We start from the raw sequence: 20,141 nt of genomic DNA on the forward strand, positions 1-20,141 counted from the left end.
TGTCTCTGTCTCTGTCTCTGTCTCTGTCTCTGTCTCTGTCTCTCTCTCTCTCTCTCTCTCTCTCTCTCTCTCTCTCTGTCTCTCTCTCTCTCTCTCTGTCTCTGTCTCTGTCTCTCTCTCTCTCTCTGTCTCTGTCTCTCTCTCTCTCTCTCTCTCTCTCTCTCTCTCTCTCTCTCTCTGTCTCTGTCTCTGTCTCTGTCTCTCTCTCTCTCTCTCTGTCTCTCTCTCTGTCTCTCTCTCTCTCTGTCTCTGTCTCTGTCTCTGTCTCTCTCTCTCTCTCTCTCTCTGTCTCTGTCTCTCTGTCTCTCCCTCTCTCTCTCTCTCTCTCTCTCTCTCTCTCTCTCTCTCTCTCTCTCTCTCTCTCTCTCTCTCCCTCCTCATTAATCGTCCTGCAGGAATCATGATGACGCCTGTGGTGTTTTTGATGTGCCTGCTGAGCACTACTCTGGCCGCCCCTGTAAGTCTAACATTATAGTTTTAATCTTTTAACCCGTTTCGGGCGGGAACCCCTTTCGGTGTTTTAAAGCTATTGAAAAATAGCAGATCTACAAGCTCCTAGCTTGTAGATCTGCAAGCTACGAGCTTGTAGGTCTGCTATTTTTTGAAAAATCGTGAAAATAAATAGTGCAAATCTTTGAATATATATTCTTTCAGAGCGTTTTTTTAACTCAAATGTTTGCTTCTGGGGGGGGGGGAGGGGGTCCCTGGAACAACGTATTTGCAGATGGGGGTCGGAGGCCAATTACATATATTTCTGGGGGTCCTTGACATGAAAATGTTTGAGAACGACTGACATAGAAACATTGGGGTTTTTCAGAAAACTGTCATTTTGGCATTTTGTAGAATCCGGTCTCAGGTCTAAATGGGTTAATTACCACATCGTTATCTCAAGACTGTTCTTAAAGATATTTTAAGATATAGCTAGCTAGGACAAAAAGGAAGGGAGAGGTCGCACACAAAAAACCCTCTACTTTAACGATGACCACAGGTCATCTTTAAAGTAGTGAGACTGATTTTTAAAGGGTTTTTTTTTAAAGCACGTAGACTGTTTTTTAAAGTTATTTTAAGATAGCTAATTAGAAAAAAAAGGAAGGGAGAGGTCGCACAGCTCGCAGCCACAATGCAAAAAAGCCCTCTACTTTAAAAAAAAAAATGACCACAGCTGTGCGACCTCTCCCTTCCCCTATTCCCAGTTTTTCTCCTGTGGTCAGCTCCTCCCCACTATAGAGGGTATATGCATGTGACATAATTATCATCATAGCCGGAAGTTATGCGGGAACGCCTACTGAGTGGCAAAAAAAAAAACGACTTCCTGGCCTTGACACCGGCCACCTTTTCAGACTCCATCATGGCCCATATCACTTATCCTACCCCCTTAGATAGCACTTTTTAGACTTAGATAGCATTTGAAACAGACTTATAGCATGTCATGTAGACAGCACAATAATTGCATTGTATGTAGTCATAGCACATCATAGTATAGCATAGTATAGTATATATGTATAGTTGATATGTATAGTGTCATTATATAGATATGTTATAGTTACGTTCTTAGCTTACGCATGTTTCTTGATAAATGCATTTTATATATGTGATGTATTCCCATACTTTTGTTCTTGCCTAATGTAAGTCGCTCTGGATTAAGAGCGTCTCCTAATTTGTAAATTGTAAATTGACAGCCTATACATCCAAACAGAAAAGTCCTCTCTGCATGCATTAAACAACGTTAAACTCACTTTGCCACTCGATTTGCCACTCGATTTGCCACTCACTTTATGCGTGCATAGCTAGCTATTAAGATAGCTAGCTATGCAACATTTTTGGAGAGGGGTGGGCAACTTTGATGAAGGAGAGGGCCACTATATTTCCAAACTCATTCCAGGGAGCCACATTGCAGATCCACAAGCTCAAAACGCGTCACAGTGCGACACGTTTTTGAGCTTGTAGATCTGCTATTTTTGAATTAGAATCCTGAAAAGTAACATTTTTATTGCATTTAGTTATATATTATGTTAACTGTATGAACTGAAATACAAATACGTTGGACATAAAAAAAAGAGAATACATTTTGAATTATAGGCATTAACCCATTTTGGGGCGGGAACCCCTTTTGGTGTTTTAAACATTATGTTATAATTTAGCTATTGAAAAATAGTAGATCTACAAGATCATAGCGCGCCACCGAGTGGCGCGCTATGAGCTTGTAGGTCTGCTATTTTTGAAAAATCGTGAAAATATTTATTTCAGAAAACTGGAGGATTTAGAAGATTTTTTTTTAAAATTTTGAGATCCGGCCTAATTGGGTTAAGCTACTAAATCAATACTATATCTAAGCTAAAATCAACAACATTGCAATGCCTCCCACTTATACTTTCCCCACTTGTCTTTTTCCTTGCAGGCCCAGGACAGTGGAAGCAATGAGGTAAGGGGGAGTTCTGTTTTGCCTATATGCTCTTTACAACCCGGCCGGCGCTATACACCATGGCATGTTCTGTCATGTTTTTAGTCATGTCATCGAGGGCATGATATGTTCCGTGTGAAAGAGACGACGATTAGCTTTAATTGCATGTCTGGAGTTATTCTGTTTTGTCTGGTGTTTGTTTCCCCAGCAGGTCGCAGCACACGCTAATGAAGCCCTGAGGTGGATGGAGCTGTACCGACTCTACCAGCAGCAGCAGCAGGTCAGTTACAGTACAGTACAGTACAGTACAGTACAGTACAGTACAGTACAGTACAGTACAGTACAGTACAGTACAGTACAGTACAGTACAGAAATACGATGAATCACATCAGTATCGGCCGGTTTTAGTTGTTTTTAGATTAATCAGCATCAGTTTGATTAATCAATCAGACCGATTCATTAATCGGTCTGATTAATCAGTCAGATAAACAAGCCCAAAGTAACAGCTTGAACAGATCTACAAGCTCACAATATTAAATATAAAGGTATTTAAGTTAAATCTGACTTGCCAATTTTAGGGTATCGGCCAAACAGCCGGATATCGATATCGGTCAAAATGTCGGCACATCCCTAATATATATATATATATATATATATATATATACATATATATATATATGAAAAAAGTTAGAAATAAACCATTCATTCATTCATTCATTCATTCATTCATTTATATTCATATATATTCATTCATACGTGATCGAAAAGGTAAAGGCAGAAGCTTGTAGCTTATTAATGCCTAACCTTATTACATTGTATTACATATTCACATTCACCATTCCACAGCTTTCGAACAGAAATACCAATTAAGATAAGAGTATATATAAACAATGCAATGATACTATACGTACAGCACAGACGTTTGTAGATGATAACACATATTCTGGTATCATGCTTTGGTTGTTTAGGGAGCAGCTGGCAACCCATTCCTCCCCGCAGCTGGTGTGAGTATCTGCCCCCCCCCCCCCCCTTGTTAACCCATTTAGGCCTGACATTTAAAAAATGTCTTCTAAATCATGACAATTTTCTAAAAAAAAACAAAAAAAATCTGTATCAGTGGTGCTCAATATATGTAATCGGCCACCGACCCCCATCTGAAAATATGTTGTTCCATGGGGAACCTCTCAGAAGCGAAGATTTGAGTTAAAACGTTCGCTCTGAAAGAATATATATTGAAAGATATGAGCTTGTAGATCTGCTATTTTCCAATAGCTAAAGCATAACAATGTTTAAAACACAAAAAGGGGTTCCCCGCCCAAAATGGGTTAAAACCCTGATAGTGACCAAATTTGACTGTAGTCTACTTGCCAGCCCATAGAGCCCTATTGTGAACACAGGCATGCTGAGTATACACCAAGGTTTTATGTTAGAAATGTTGAGTATGGGGACCCATGCAGCATGTAGAAACTGCCGGATGCTAACTTGCATATGTTGAGCAATTTTTGAGTGGTGCAACCACTCCAAGGAACAGCAATGTCTGTGACTCTGTGACTCGTGTTAACCTATGTTTGTGTGTGACTCATGAGTACCAGTAGTGGCGCTGTTGTGCCAGAAACAGAGACAGAGAGTATTGCACTGTTGCCTGCTAATGAGAGAGAGAGAGGGGGGGGGGGGGGGGGGGGGGGGATTTGCACCACTCAGTTCACACAGGTGTGATTTAGATAATTGGCATAATATGTGACCATATACCATTAACAACCTATACAAGGCAAACAATTCAAAATGTCATCATGCTTTATGTAGCATGTGACGTGTCAAACTAGGGGAGTTTTCATGCATGCTGAATCCATTCCAAGCATTAGTTTTGCAAAAACAAAAACACTCGTTGGAATTTGGAACCCTATACTCAACATTTCTAACATAAAACGTTGGTGTACTCAACATGCCTATGGTTCACATTCTGGCAAGTTGACTACTGAGGGACTGCATGCCATTGGATTTTTTTTCCCTCGCTTTTTTCACGTCATATGAAATCAGGCAATCATAGCTTCAAATTGACATATTGGTTGTTCAGTTTGACCCGCCGGTTTCGGAGATAACATGGCTTATATAGAGTCTCGCAGAGAAACAGAAAACAGGCTTGAAAGGTTCACTTCTGTGGTCTCTAACATTACACCTAGCGACATGTTTTATGCATTTATTTCATATTTACAGTACATGTCAATTTCAGCTCTGATATTTATTTCATTTTGGATTAAAACAAAACTAAATACATGTGGTTATTCTCTCCTCTGGTGAAAAGCTGGAGGCTACTGGATGGCAGGCTCTTAAGTCAAATCTGGTTTAATATCCAAAAGGAATGAAATAGCATAATAATACTGTAATTACTGTAATTATTCATTCGCTGGCTATGTTGTTTGTCCACAGGGTGCACCAGCCGCTCCACCAATGGTAAATATTACAATATTATAATTATTACTAGTACTACTGGTAAATATCCCAGCCAGCACGCCGATGAGGGTCCCATGTGGTTTAGAGGTGGGCTACCTATGTGGGAGCCAGGTGGGATAACCATATGGGACCCATATAGAAATGTCAGCGGGTACCAGATGGTTCTCACCTGGGTTGCCCATGTGGGTTTTAAGTGGGTACCATATATTCAGTGCCGTCTCCAGGCACTAATCAGCAGGGGCGCGTACTTTTTTTTCCCAAAGGGGGCACTTTTTTTCAAACCCCCCTATGTATAACAAATAGTCACCTATTAACAAAGTGATGCTTGAAAAAGGCTACAAGTAGGTTACAATTATGCAGCAGCACCAACAACACACAAATAAATACAACTATGTTGATCATTATAATGTCTTCTGCATGCATTATATTACCTTGTATTTCTATTAATTATTCAATTAATTTGAACATGTATATATTTACAATAATCATGAAGAACTTGTAGATTTAACATTTGTAAAACATTAAAATATTGGTAGGGTAGGGTACTACTGGCCAATCTGGACTGGAGGGGCACAAAATCCAATCTGGGGGGGCAATGCCCCCCAATGCCCCCCTGTAGAGACGGCACTGAATATATTTACCATTATATTTTTGGGCGGGAACCCCTTTTGGTGTTTAAAGCATTGTGTTATAATAGCAGAACTACAAGCTACAAGCTAAAAGAAACCTTTTTTTTTTTTAAATCGGCCTCAGATCTAAATTCAGATCTAGATTCAGGACGGGAACCCGTTTTGGTGTTTTAACTAAGCATTATTCAGCTCTTGAAAAATAGCAGATCTACAAGTGTGGCGTGCTACGAGCTTGTAGGTCTGCTATTTTTGAAAAATCGTGAAAATGTGGCACAAATCTTTGAATATATATATATTCTTTCAGAAGGCCTTTTATTTATTTCGACGTCAGATCTAAATGGGTTAAACGGGTAAACAAGGCGTTTCCGCTAAATCCTATCCGTTCTCTCTTGCATTATGCTGTAACAGGTACACCTCCCCCCTCCTCCTCCTCCTCCTCCCATGCCTGCTGGAGATGGATCTGATGAAGAGGCAGCGGTGAGTCACTTTTCATTATTTGAGTTATAGTATCCATCCATACTGTATACTAACGTTACGTCAGGCACAGGAACACTATAGACATCAAAGGGGGCTTGAGCGATAGGGCATTCACTTCTAGTCATTTTTACTAGTTGACTAGTTGACTAGTCGACTGTGTACATCACGCGTGGCCGTATAACATCCTCGTTAATGTTTTTACCGGCTGCTGTGAAGCACAGCTGGTCTATTTTCTATCGGGTAAGTGGCTTCGACGACCTGTAGTCCTGATTGGCTGCCTCGTCTCTAGGCTATACCTCTAAGCCAATGGGACAGCAAGCAACCCATCGTCTGAACGGCCCAACGGGTCCATTATTTTTTGACGTCACCTCGCACTAATGAAACACCAAGGGATGTAGAATCAGTGTTGTTTTTGGCGGCACCTTTTGATTTTAGTTTTAGTCATAGTCTCTTGAGTATAGCTCATAGTCACATTTTAGTCACCTGTAATGTGTAATGTGTTAGTCTATAGTTTTAGTCTACTAAATATCATATGATTTTAGTCGACTAAATCTACCGTTGATTTAGTCGACTAAAATGTTTTTTGGCGGGTCTTGATGTCGTCGTAATGACTGGTTTTACAGTTGCTGAAAATAGCAGATCTACAAGCTTGTAGATCAGTTATTTTCAGCATGCAACCAAGTGTAAAATGACTTATACTGGATCTCTTGTCCACTAGTCCCTCCCTAACATTTTGGTCTAGTTTTTATTTGTTGACAAAATCGTCAGTATATTTAGTCTTAGTTTTAGTCATCATAGCTTAGTTTTCACGTAGTCAGTGGAAAAAGGTAGTCGACGAGCATTTCTCGTCATAGTTTTAGTCGACGAAAACAACACCGATTAGAACGTAAACTAACCCAGGCAAAGTAATTCTGCAGCTGGTGATAATATGACTTATATCTCATAATTCCTTGTTTTTCTTGTGTGCAACAACAACAACAACAGCCTGGATTCTACGGTAACGCCGCGGCCCCGCTAAACTCTGACGAGGTCGGCGAGGATGCCGCGGGAGCCGAGGAGGCGGAGGCGGAGGCCGAACCCGCTGTAGCCGAAGGAGCGGAGGCGGAGGCCGAACCCGCTGTAGCCGAAGGAGCGGAGGCAGCGGTCGACCCCGCGGCCGACCCCGCTGTAGCCGAAGCCGCGGCCGACCCCGCTGTAGCCGACCCCGCACTGGCTGCCATTGAGCCTGCCGTAGCTGAGGTCGCTGCCGTCGATGTGGCCCCCGCTGCAGCCGATGTGGCCCCAGAGGTCCCCGTCGATGTGGCTGCTGCCCCTGCTGACATCGCGGCCGCTCCCGTGGCCGTCGTCGAGGTGGACGCCATCCTCGTGGACGTGGCCGCAGACCCGGCCGCTCCCTAAAGCTTTGTCGTTGACACCGTGTGGTCATTTTTGAAAAACGTATACCGGTTCCGATTAACCGTTCCTCCCTCCAGGCCAAAAGTCCTATAGATGGAAACATGCGGTATATAGTGTTCAGGAAAAAAAGCACAAATTACGGAAAGGACTTATGGTTTCCCCTCTGAGCATTTTTCCAGGCTATTAGACGGTCTAAAATATACGTCTAAAAATGGGTTATAACTGGTCTGAAAGATAATTAGTGGTCTAGGCTCGGATTAGACGTTGAAAACAACCACGTCGTTTCAACAGATATAGACGGTCTATATATGGACGTTTTAAAAACAGCTAATCAACGTCTAGGCTAAGCTTAGACAGCTAAAGAAAACGTTCTTTTTTTAGACCATTTATGACCCATTTTAGACGGGCGTCTAATAGGCGACAGTTGCTCAGTGGTTGTGTTGAACAGGGACTGGGATGTTTCAATTGCTGTAATATAATGAACTGTAGTTTCTGTGATATGCTCTTTGAGAGAATACACCAGTAACAGTAGCTCTGTGCAATCACAATGTTTGTTTGTTTGTTTTCTGTATACGCTTTTCTATCTTTAATAAAAAAAATTACAATACAAAATAAAGCTTGTCATAAAGCTTCCTTTCTTTGACTGATCATACATCCATGTATGTAAACTAAGAAAAAAAGAAAAATTTCCAATATCTAGAATTTATGCTTCAGCAAAACAAATGGCCAGTGGTTCCCAGTGGTCCTTGAGGGAGTTCCAGGGAGATCCCTACAGCTAAATTATAGTTTTGAACCAAATGGACCCTTATGCGTCTGTAACTTTGAGAGTGTACACATGGAACCAAATTTGTACACTCTCAGAGTTAAATTAACATTGATTTTATACAATATAAATTGGTGTCCTAGAGATCCCATTTTGGGCGGGAACCCCTTTTGGTGTTAGTATTATGTTATGCTTTAGCTATTGAAAAATAGCAGATCTACAAGCTCATAGCGCGCCACTGACATAGAAAGAACCACTGACATAGAAACATAGCTTTTTCAGAAAACTGTCAGGATGTAGAACACATTTTTAGAATCTGATCTCAGGTCAAAATGGGTTAAATGGGGGTCCGTAGACTAATGCATGTCAAACTGGGGGGTCCTTGAAATTAAACGGGTTGAGAATCTCTGCTAGAGCCGTAAAAAACTTAAAAAACTCTTATCAGGGTCCTCGGCATATCTTTTCAAATGGGGGGTCCGCTGGCTAATTAGTGTCAATTTGGGGGTCCTTGACATGAAAAGGTCTGGGAACCTCTCCCCTAGGCTACCAAGTCGGCAATACCACCCATGACCAAAATGATCACTTTAAAACAAAACGTGAGACGCCCAAAACGAGGCAATATTAGGCCTATAATGGTCGAATATGACATCAACGCATTTAATAGCAACCCTGAAACTCCCCCCCCCCCCCTCCCCCCCAAGTATCGCTTGTCCCACACAAGCGATACTTCTGTCCCTAAAAAGAACAGTTTGGACATGTGGTCAGTGGTCACCCTATAATCACACGGCCAACAGGGCACTGAATCTGATCCAATGGATGTCTGTACAAGACTACCGCTTGCTACTGTGTACATATATACGTACTATCACCACTAAAGACTGACCCAGGATCAGATTTCCCTTCACTCTCTGGATGATTAGCCACTGTTAGCAAACATGTCTGCTCGACCTCAGATCAGCAGTGAAAGTGGCATCGCGTCAGCATGGCTGTCTCTAATAGGATCACAAGTGGATGATACAGAGTGCTGAGTGAGCAGGATGGCAGTGTGTGTGTGCGCTTGCGTGCGTGCGTCTGCGCGCGTGCGTGTGTGTGTGGGGGGGTGAGGGGTGCGGGGGGCTAGCAGTAATAAAGCTGGGTTTGCACGTCTACTAAATCTCTTATTGTCCTACAAATTCCCCAGGAGGAGGTATATCGTATTGGTGCTCATGCTAATAAAACACCAATCAAATGAATAATTATTCGTAGGAACAGGTCAACCGCATTAGTCAATTAATTTTGCGGTGGCATTTCTGAGATATATAGTAGACCGCATTCATTATAGCAAGCAGATGCAAATTAATTTTGCATTTACGCATAACCTGCAGGTCTGCTGTCATTAAAACAATGACATCAAACCTTGAACTGAATGATTAATCCATTGAGGACTGGAACGCGCCTGTGTTAATTACCTTATAGCCTTTAAACATTTTAACCATTTATTTTGAAATAGCAGATCTACAATCGTAGCGTGGCACCGAGTGCCGCGCTACGAGTTTGTAGATCTGCTATTTTTGAAAAAGTCTTTGTCTTACATTATTTGTTCACAGCAAACGTTTTTTAACTCATAATAATTATCTGTGCTTCTGGGAGGTTCCTGGAACAACGTATTTTCAGATGTAGGTCGGCGGGCCAATTACATATCATTTTGAGGCTCATAGTTTGAGGACCCACTGACATCTGGCCTCAGTCCAAAATGGGTTAATGAGTGAAACAGGCCTGCATCCTAATGTCTATGTTGCTGTAGAGACGTCGTACGTTGCCTGTTATGAGTGAGCAGACCTTATACTGTCTACTGTCTAAGGAGGATGAGTGACCCTCTCTCCCTCTCTTGCATTGTTCACTAATCCCCAAATCCCTTTCAGGGTCACCAAGGCTCTCTGCATGCGGGCGTAGCTACCAGCGATATAGGCTCCATTTTACTTCATGTTAGCGGCATTTTAATATAAGTTTAGGATTTAGAAGAAGATATTTTGGAACATGGAAAATAGACACCAAATAGTAGTTACAGCCAAATATCCTCTATCCTCTAGGAGTATGGACCGTACAGTGAATTAACCCGGGGTGACGGTAAGTTTGATTGGATAAGCCTGAGTGCATTCTTATACTTCGCTGGCTCACTGTTAGAGTGGCATGTTTATTCATGTGTTTGAATGTGACACAAACATGAATTAGTACAGGGAATGCTTCTGAGGCGAGAAGAATGGTCATGCTTTAATATTGATCGTATTAATATGAATTGTACCGTACAGTGCATTTCACGCTGTGATAACACACCCTCTGGGGGCACATTTTGTGCTGTCTGTACTCATGAGGCGGGCAGTGGCTCAGGGGTAGAGTGGCCGGTAGAACAATAGTCATTATGGGAACTTTCTGTGAGGTTCCCAGTTCGATCCCGGGCTCCCCCAGAGCTAGTGTCGAAGGGTCCTTTTTTTTTAAAGATATTTTTTGCGGCTTACGCCTTTTATTGGTTTTTGAAGGGACAGACAGTAGGCTGACAGGAAACGGGAGAGAGATGGGGGAAGACATGCAGTAAAGGCCGTGTCGGGCTCGGGAGTCGAACCCGCGGCACACTGCGACTGGATTACCAGTCGGGTGCCCAGACGGTTACGCCACCGCCTGGGCCGTGTCGAAGGGTCCTTGAGCAAAACGCTGAACCCCCTATTTGCTCCCTGTGTGAATGTTGGTGCCTTGCATGGTTTCCGCCGCCATCGGTGTGTGAATGGATAATGTAATGCACAATCTAAAGGTGTATGAATGTGTGTGTGAATGGGTGAATGCAATGCACAATCTATGTAAAGGTGTATATGCATACGGGTGAATGTAATGCACAAATATGAAAAGCGCCTTGGATAAAGGCATGCTATATATAAATGCAACATTTACCAATATGTTTACTATATTGTTGTTTGGTATATAGGCTATTCTGCTGCTCTGCTGCCACCATGGCGTCTTCAAGGCGCCGTCCTCGCCTTACCGCTCCACCTCGAATTGCACCGCAGTCGGCCCCAGACACCCAAGACATGTGAGCAAGTGGTTTTCAACCCTTTTCAGATCAAGGTCCATTATTCTTTCAGCCATTTGAGCCACGGAACGACCATTTGATGACATTTAGCCAGTGGTGGAAAAAAGTACCAATACTGCAATTTAGAAGATATAGGAGACAATGTATTAATCTTATTATGTATTTTTTTTTAAATTGTCTTTTGTATAACATTTTCAAAATAGTACAAAAATGCCATAAAAGTACTGTAGCAGATCTACAAGCTTCACAAGCTTGTCGGTCATGAAGCTTTTTGATTGGCTATTTTTCCTTGTAAACACAGCTGCGTGCCTTGAGAATTAGAAATGTCCACGTGTGTGCAGGGATGTCGCTACTGTGAAAACCACTGACCTAGAAGACAACCTACTAGAGTTGAACAATGAAAACCACTGACCTAGACAACCTACTAGAGTTGAACAATGAAAACCACTGACCTAGACAACCTACTAGAGTTGAACAATGAAAACCACTGACCTAGACAACCTACTAGAGTTGAACAATGAAAACCACTGACCTAGACAACCTACTAGAGTTGAACAATGAAAACCACTGACCTAGAAGACAACCTACTAGAGTTGAACAATGAAAACCACTGACCAAGACAACCTACTGGAGTTGAACAATGAAAACCACTGACCAAGACAACCTACTGGAGTTGAACAATGAAAACCACTGACCTAGACAACCTACTAGAGTTGAACAATGAAAACCACTGACCTAGAAGACAACCTACTAGAGTTGAACAATGAAAACCACTGACCTAGACAACCTACTAGAGTTGAACAATGAAAACCACTGACCAAGACAACCTACTAGAGTTGAACAATGAAAACCACTGACCTAGAAGACAACCTACTAGAGTTGAACATTAAAACCACTGACCTAGAAGACAACCTACTAGAGTTGAACAATGAAAACCACTGACCTAGAAGACAACCTACTAGAGTTGAACAATGAAAACCACTGACCTAGAAGACAACCTACTAGAGTTGAACAATGAAAACCACTGACCTAGAAGACAACCTACTAGAGTTGAACAATGAAAACCACTGACCTAGAAGACAACCTACTAGAGTTGAACAATGAAAACCACTGACCTAGAAGACAACCTACTAGAGTTGAACATTAAAACCACTGACCTAGAAGACAACCTACTAGAGTTGAACAATGAAAACCACTGACCTAGACAACCTACTAGAGTTGAACAATGAAAACCACTGACCTAGACAACCTACTAGAGTTTAACAATGAAAACCACTGACCAAGACAACCTACTAGAGTTTAACAATGAAAACCACTGACCAAGACAACCTACTAGAGTTGAACAATGAAAACCACTGACCTAGAAGACAACCTACTAGAGTTGAACAATGAAAACCACTGACCTAGACAACCTACTAGAGTTGAACAATGAAAACCACTGACCTAGACAACCTACTAGAGTTGAACAATGAAAACCACTGACCTAGACAACCTACTAGAGTTGAACAATGAAAACCACTGACCTAGACAACCTACTAGAGTTTAACAATGAAAACCACTGACCAAGACAACCTACTAGAGTTGAACAATGAAAACCACTGACCAAGACAACCTACTAGAGTTGAACAATGAAAACCACTGACCTAGAAGACAACCTACTAGAGTTGAACAATGAAAACCACTGACCTAGACAACCTACTAGAGTTGAACAATGAAAACCACTGACCTAGAAGACAACCTACTAGAGTTGAACAATGAAAACCACTGACCTAGACAACCTACTAGAGTTGAACAATGAAAACCACTGACCAAGACAACCTACTAGAGGTGAACAATGAAAACCACTGCCCTAGACAACCTACTAGAGTTGAACAATGAAAACCACTGACCAAGACAACCTACTAGAGTTGAACAATGAAAACCACTGACCTAGAAGACAACCTACTAGAGTTGAACAATGAAAACCACTGACCTAGAAGACAACCTACTAGAGTTGAACAATGAAAACCACTGACCTAGAAGACAACCTACTAGAGTTGAACAATGAAAACCACTGACCAAGACAACCTACTAGAGTTGAACAATGAAAACCACTGACCTAGAAGACAACCTACTAGAGTTGAACAATGAAAACCACTGACCTAGAAGACAACCTACTAGAGTTGAACAATGAAAACCACTGACCTAGACAACCTACTAGAGTTGAACAATGAAAACCACTGACCTAGACAACCTACTGGAGTTGAACAATGAAAACCACTGACCTAGACAACCTACTAGAGTTGAACAATGAAAACCACTGACCTAGAAGACAACCTACTAGAGTTGAACAATGAAAACCACTGACCTAGAAGACAACCTACTAGAGTTGAACAATGAAAACCACTGACCTAGACAACCAACTAGAGTTGAACAATGAAAACCACTGACCTAGAAGACAACCTACTAGAGTTGAACAATGAAAACCACTGACCTAGACAACCTACTAGAGTTGAACAATGAAAACCACTGACCTAGACAACCTACTAGAGTTGAACAATGAAAACCACTGACCTAGAAGACAACCAACTAGAGTTGAACAATGAAAACCACTGACCTAGAAGACAACCTACTAGAGTTGAACAATGAAAACCACTGACCTAGAAGACAACCTACTAGAGTTGAACAATGAAAACCACTGACCTAGAAGACAACCTACTAGAGTTGAATAATGAAAACCACTGACCTAGACAACCTACTAGAGTTGAACAATGGAAACCACTGACCTAGAAGACAACCTACTAGAGTTGAACAATGAAAACCACTGACCTAGACAACCTACTAGAGTTGAACAATGAAAACCACTGACCTAGAAGACAACCTACTAGAGTTGAACAATGAAAACCACTGACCTAGAAGACAACCTACTAGAGTTTAACATTAAAACCACTGACCTAGAAGACAACCTACTAGAGTTGAACAATGAAAACCACTGACCAAGACAACCTACTAGAGTTGAACAATGAAAACCACTGACCTAGACAACCTACTAGAGTTGAACAATGAAAACCACTGACCTAGAAGACAACCTACTAGAGTTTAACAATTAAAACCACTGACCTAGACAACCTACTAGAGTTGAACAATGAAAACCACTGACCTAGACAACCAACTAGAGTTGAACAATGAAAACCACTGACCTAGCAGACAACCTACTAGAGTTGAACAATGAAAACCACTGACCTAGACAACCTACTAGAGTTGAACAATGAAAACCACTGACCTAGAAGACAACCTACTGGAGTTGAACAATGAAAACCACTGACCTAGACAACCTACTAGAGTTGAACAATGAAAACCACTGACCAAGACAACCTACTAGAGTTGAACAATGAAAACCACTGACCAAGACAACCTACTAGAGTTGAACAATGAAAACCACTGACCTAGACAACCAACTAGAGTTGAACAATGAAAACCACTGACCTAGACAACCTACTAGAGTTGAACAATGAAAACCACTGACCTAGACAACCTACTAGAGTTGAACAATGAAAACCACTGACCTAGACAACCTACTAGAGTTTAACAATGAAAACCACTGACCAAGACAACCTACTAGAGTTTAACAATGAAAACCACTGACCAAGACAACCTACTAGAGTTGAACAATGAAAACCACTGACCTAGAAGACAACCTACTAGAGTTGAACAATGAAAACCACTGACCTAGACAACCTACTAGAGTTGAACAATGAAAACCACTGACCTAGACAACCTACTAGAGTTGAACAATGAAAACCACTGACCTAGACAACCTACTAGAGTTGAACAATGAAAACCACTGACCTAGACAACCTACTAGAGTTTAACAATGAAAACCACTGACCAAGACAACCTACTAGAGTTGAACAATGAAAACCACTGACCAAGACAACCTACTAGAGTTGAACAATGAAAACCACTGACCTAGAAGACAACCTACTAGAGTTGAACAATGAAAACCACTGACCTAGACAACCTACTAGAGTTGAACAATGAAAACCACTGACCTAGAAGACAACCTACTAGAGTTGAACAATGAAAACCACTGACCTAGACAACCTACTAGAGTTGAACAATGAAAACCACTGACCAAGACAACCTACTAGAGGTGAACAATGAAAACCACTGCCCTAGACAACCTACTAGAGTTGAACAATGAAAACCACTGACCAAGACAACCTACTAGAGTTGAACAATGAAAACCACTGACCTAGAAGACAACCTACTAGAGTTGAACAATGAAAACCACTGACCTAGAAGACAACCTACTAGAGTTGAACAATGAAAACCACTGACCTAGAAGACAACCTACTAGAGTTGAACAATGAAAACCACTGACCAAGACAACCTACTAGAGTTGAACAATGAAAACCACTGACCTAGAAGACAACCTACTAGAGTTGAACAATGAAAACCACTGACCTAGAAGACAACCTACTAGAGTTGAACAATGAAAACCACTGACCTAGACAACCTACTAGAGTTGAACAATGAAAACCACTGACCTAGACAACCTACTGGAGTTGAACAATGAAAACCACTGACCTAGACAACCTACTAGAGTTGAACAATGAAAACCACTGACCTAGAAGACAACCTACTAGAGTTGAACAATGAAAACCACTGACCTAGAAGACAACCTACTAGAGTTGAACAATGAAAACCACTGACCTAGACAACCAACTAGAGTTGAACAATGAAAACCACTGACCTAGAAGACAACCTACTAGAGTTGAACAATGAAAACCACTGACCTAGACAACCTACTAGAGTTGAACAATGAAAACCACTGACCTAGACAACCTACTAGAGTTGAACAATGAAAACCACTGACCTAGAAGACAACCAACTAGAGTTGAACAATGAAAACCACTGACCTAGAAGACAACCTACTAGAGTTGAACAATGAAAACCACTGACCTAGAAGACAACCTACTAGAGTTGAACAATGAAAACCACTGACCTAGAAGACAACCTACTAGAGTTGAATAATGAAAACCACTGACCTAGACAACCTACTAGAGTTGAACAATGGAAACCACTGACCTAGAAGACAACCTACTAGAGTTGAACAATGAAAACCACTGACCTAGACAACCTACTAGAGTTGAACAATGAAAACCACTGACCTAGAAGACAACCTACTAGAGTTGAACAATGAAAACCACTGACCTAGAAGACAACCTACTAGAGTTTAACATTAAAACCACTGACCTAGAAGACAACCTACTAGAGTTGAACAATGAAAACCACTGACCAAGACAACCTACTAGAGTTGAACAATGAAAACCACTGACCTAGACAACCTACTAGAGTTTAACAATGAAAACCACTGACCTAGAAGACAACCTACTAGAGTTTAACAATTAAAACCACTGACCTAGACAACCTACTAGAGTTGAACAATGAAAACCACTGACCTAGACAACCAACTAGAGTTGAACAATGAAAACCACTGACCTAGCAGACAACCTACTAGAGTTGAACAATGAAAACCACTGACCTAGACAACCTACTAGAGTTGAACAATGAAAACCACTGACCTAGAAGACAACCTACTGGAGTTGAACAATGAAAACCACTGACCTAGACAACCTACTAGAGTTGAACAATGAAAACCACTGACCAAGACAACCTACTAGAGTTGAACAATGAAAACCACTGACCAAGACAACCTACTAGAGTTGAACAATGAAAACCACTGACCTAGACAACCAACTAGAGTTGAACAATGAAAACCACTGACCTAGACAACCTACTAGAGTTGAACAATGAAAACCACTGACCTAGACAACCTACTAGAGTTGAACAATGAAAACCACTGACCTAGAAGACAACCTACTAGAGTTGAACAATGAAAACCACTGACCTAGAAGACAACCTACTAGAGTTGAACAATGAAAACCACTGACCTAGAAGACAACCTACTAGAGTTTAACAATGAAAACCACTGACCTAGAAGACAACCTACTAGAGTTGAACAATGAAAACCACTGACCTAGAAGACAACCTACTAGAGTTGAACAATGAAAACCACTGACCTAGAAGACAACCTACTAGAGTTGAACAATGAAAACCACTGACCAAGACAACCTACTAGAGTTCAACAATGAAAACCACTGACCTAGACAACCTACTAGAGTTGAACAATGAAAACCACTGACCTAGACAACCTACTAGAGTTGAACAATGAAAACCACTGACCTAGAAGACAACCTACTAGAGTTTAACATTAAAACCACTGACCTAGACAACCTACTAGAGTTTAACATTAAAACCACTGACCTAGACAACCTACTAGAGTTGAACAATGAAAACCACTGACCTAGACAACCTACTAGAGTTTAACTAGAAAACCACTGACCTAGACAACCTACTAGAGTTGAACAATGAAAACCACTGACCTAGAAGACAACCTACTAGAGTTGAACAATGAAAACCACTGACCTAGACAACCTACTAGAGTTGAACAATGAAAACCACTGACCTAGACAACCTACTAGAGTTGAACAATGAAAACCACTGACCAAGACAACCTACTAGAGTTGAACAATGAAAACCACTGACCAAGACAACCTACTAGAGTTGAACAATGAAAACCACTGACCTAGAAGACAACCTACTAGAGTTGAACAATGAAAACCACTGACCTAGAAGACAACCTACTAGAGTTGAACAATGAAAACCACTGACCTAGACAACCTACTAGAGTTGAACAATGAAAACCACTGACCTAGAAGACAACCTACTAGAGTTGAACAATGAAAACCACTGACCTAGACAACCTACTAGAGTTGAACAATGAAAACCACTGACCTAGAAGACAACCTACTAGAGTTGAACAATGAAAACCACTGACCTAGACAACCTACTAGAGTTGAACAATGAAAACCACTGACCTAGACAACCTACTAGAGTTGAACAATGAAAACCATTGACCTAGACAACCTACTAGAGTTGAACAATGAAAACCACTGACCTAGACAACCTACTAGAGTTGAACAATGAAAACCACTGACATAGACAACCTACTAGAGTTTAACAATGAAAACCACTGACCTAGACAACCTACTAGAGTTGAACAATGAAAACCACTGACCTAGACAACCTACTAGAGTTTAACAATGAAAACCACTGACCTAGACAACCTACTAGAGTTGAACAATGAAAACCACTGACCTAGACAACCTACTAGAGTTGAACAATGAAAACCACTGACCTAGACAACTTACTAGAGTTGAACAATGAAAACCACTGACCTAGACAACCTACTAGAGTTGAACAATGAAAACCACTGACCTAGACAACCTACTAGAGTTTAACAATGAAAACCACTGACCTAGACAACCTATTAGAGTTGAACAATGAAAACCACTGACCTAGAAGACAACCTACTAGAGTTTAACAATGAAAACCACTGACCTAGAAGACAACCTACTAGAGTTGAACAATGAAAACCACTGACCTAGACAACCTACTAGAGTTGAACAATGAAAACCACTGACCTAGACAACCTACTAGAGTTGAACAATGAAAACCACTGACCTAGACAACCTACTAGAGTTGAACAATGAAAACCACTGACCTAGAAGACAACCTACTAGAGTTGAACAATGAAAACCACTGACCTAGACAACCTACTAGAGTTGAACAATGAAAACCACTGACCTAGAAGACAACCTACTAGAGTTGAACAATGAAAACCACTGACCTAGACAACCTACTAGAGTTGAACAATGAAAACCACTGACCTAGAAGACAACCTACTAGAGTTGAACAATGAAAACCACTGACCTAGACAACCTACTAGAGTTGAACAATGAAAACCACTGACCTAGAAGACAACCTACTAGAGTTGAACAATGAAAACCACTGACCTAGAAGACAACCTACTAGAGTTGAACAATGAAAACCACTGACCTAGACAACCTACTAGAGTTTAACAATGAAAACCACTGACCTAGACAACCTACTAGAGTTTAACAATGAAAACCACTGACCTAGACAACCTACTAGAGTTTAACAATGAAAACCACTGACCTAGACAACCTACTAGAGTTGAACAATGAAAACCACTGACCTAGAAGACAACCTACTAGAGTTGAACAATGAAAACCACTGACCTAGAAGACAACCTACTAGAGTTGAACAATGAAAACCACTGACCTAGAAGACAACCTACTAGAGTTGAACAATGAAAACCACTGACCTAGAAGACAACCTACTAGAGTTGAACAATGAAAACCACTGACCTAGACAACCTACTAGAGTTGAACAATGAAAACCACTGACCTAGACAACCTACTAGAGTTTAACAATGAAAACCACTGACCTAGACAACCTACTAGAGTTGAACAATGAAAACCACTGACCTAGAAGACAACCTACTAGAGTTGAACAATGAAAACCACTGACCTAGAAGACAACCTACTAGAGTTGAACAATGAAAACCACTGACCTAGACAACCTACTAGAGTTGAACAATGAAAACCACTGACCTAGACAACCTACTAGAGTTTAACAATGAAAACCACTGACCTAGACAACCTACTAGAGTTTAACAATGAAAACCACTGACCTAGACAACCTACTAGAGTTTAACAATGAAAACCACTGACCTAGACAACCTACTAGAGTTTAACAATGAAAACCACTGACCTAGACAACCTACTAGAGTTGAACAATGAAAACCACTGACCTAGACAACCTACTAGAGTTTAACAATGAAAACCACTGACCTAGACAACCTACTAGAGTTGAACAATGAAAACCACTGACCTAGACAACCTACTAGAGTTGAACAATGAAAACCACTGACCTAGACAACCTATTAGAGTTGAACAATGAAAACCACTGACCTAGACAACCTACTAGAGTTGAACAATGAAAACCACTGACCTAGACAACCTACTAGAGTTGAACAATGAAAACCACTGACCT

General features: G+C 41.0%; 1 protein-coding gene across 1 annotated transcript; it reads left to right on the forward strand.

Annotated features, from left to right (window-relative positions):
* Nucleotides 1–400: 400 nt before the first annotated feature.
* Nucleotides 401–7,962, forward strand: enam (enamelin; the record flags this gene model as incomplete). The annotated part of the gene is made up of 7 exons (XM_079498573.1): nt 401–457; nt 2,399–2,422; nt 2,610–2,681; nt 3,370–3,405; nt 4,829–4,852; nt 5,890–5,958; nt 6,943–7,962. The coding sequence occupies 7 exons, from the start codon at nt 401–403 to the stop codon at nt 7,354–7,356; spliced, it is 696 nt and encodes a 231-aa protein (XP_079354699.1). The 3' UTR covers nt 7,357–7,962.
* Between the last annotated feature and the right edge of the window lie 12,179 nt (nt 7,963–20,141).

This window comes from Electrona antarctica (genome assembly GCF_951216825.1).
Source record: "Electrona antarctica genome assembly, chromosome: 4".
Lineage (NCBI taxonomy): Eukaryota > Metazoa > Chordata > Actinopteri > Myctophiformes > Myctophidae > Electrona > Electrona antarctica.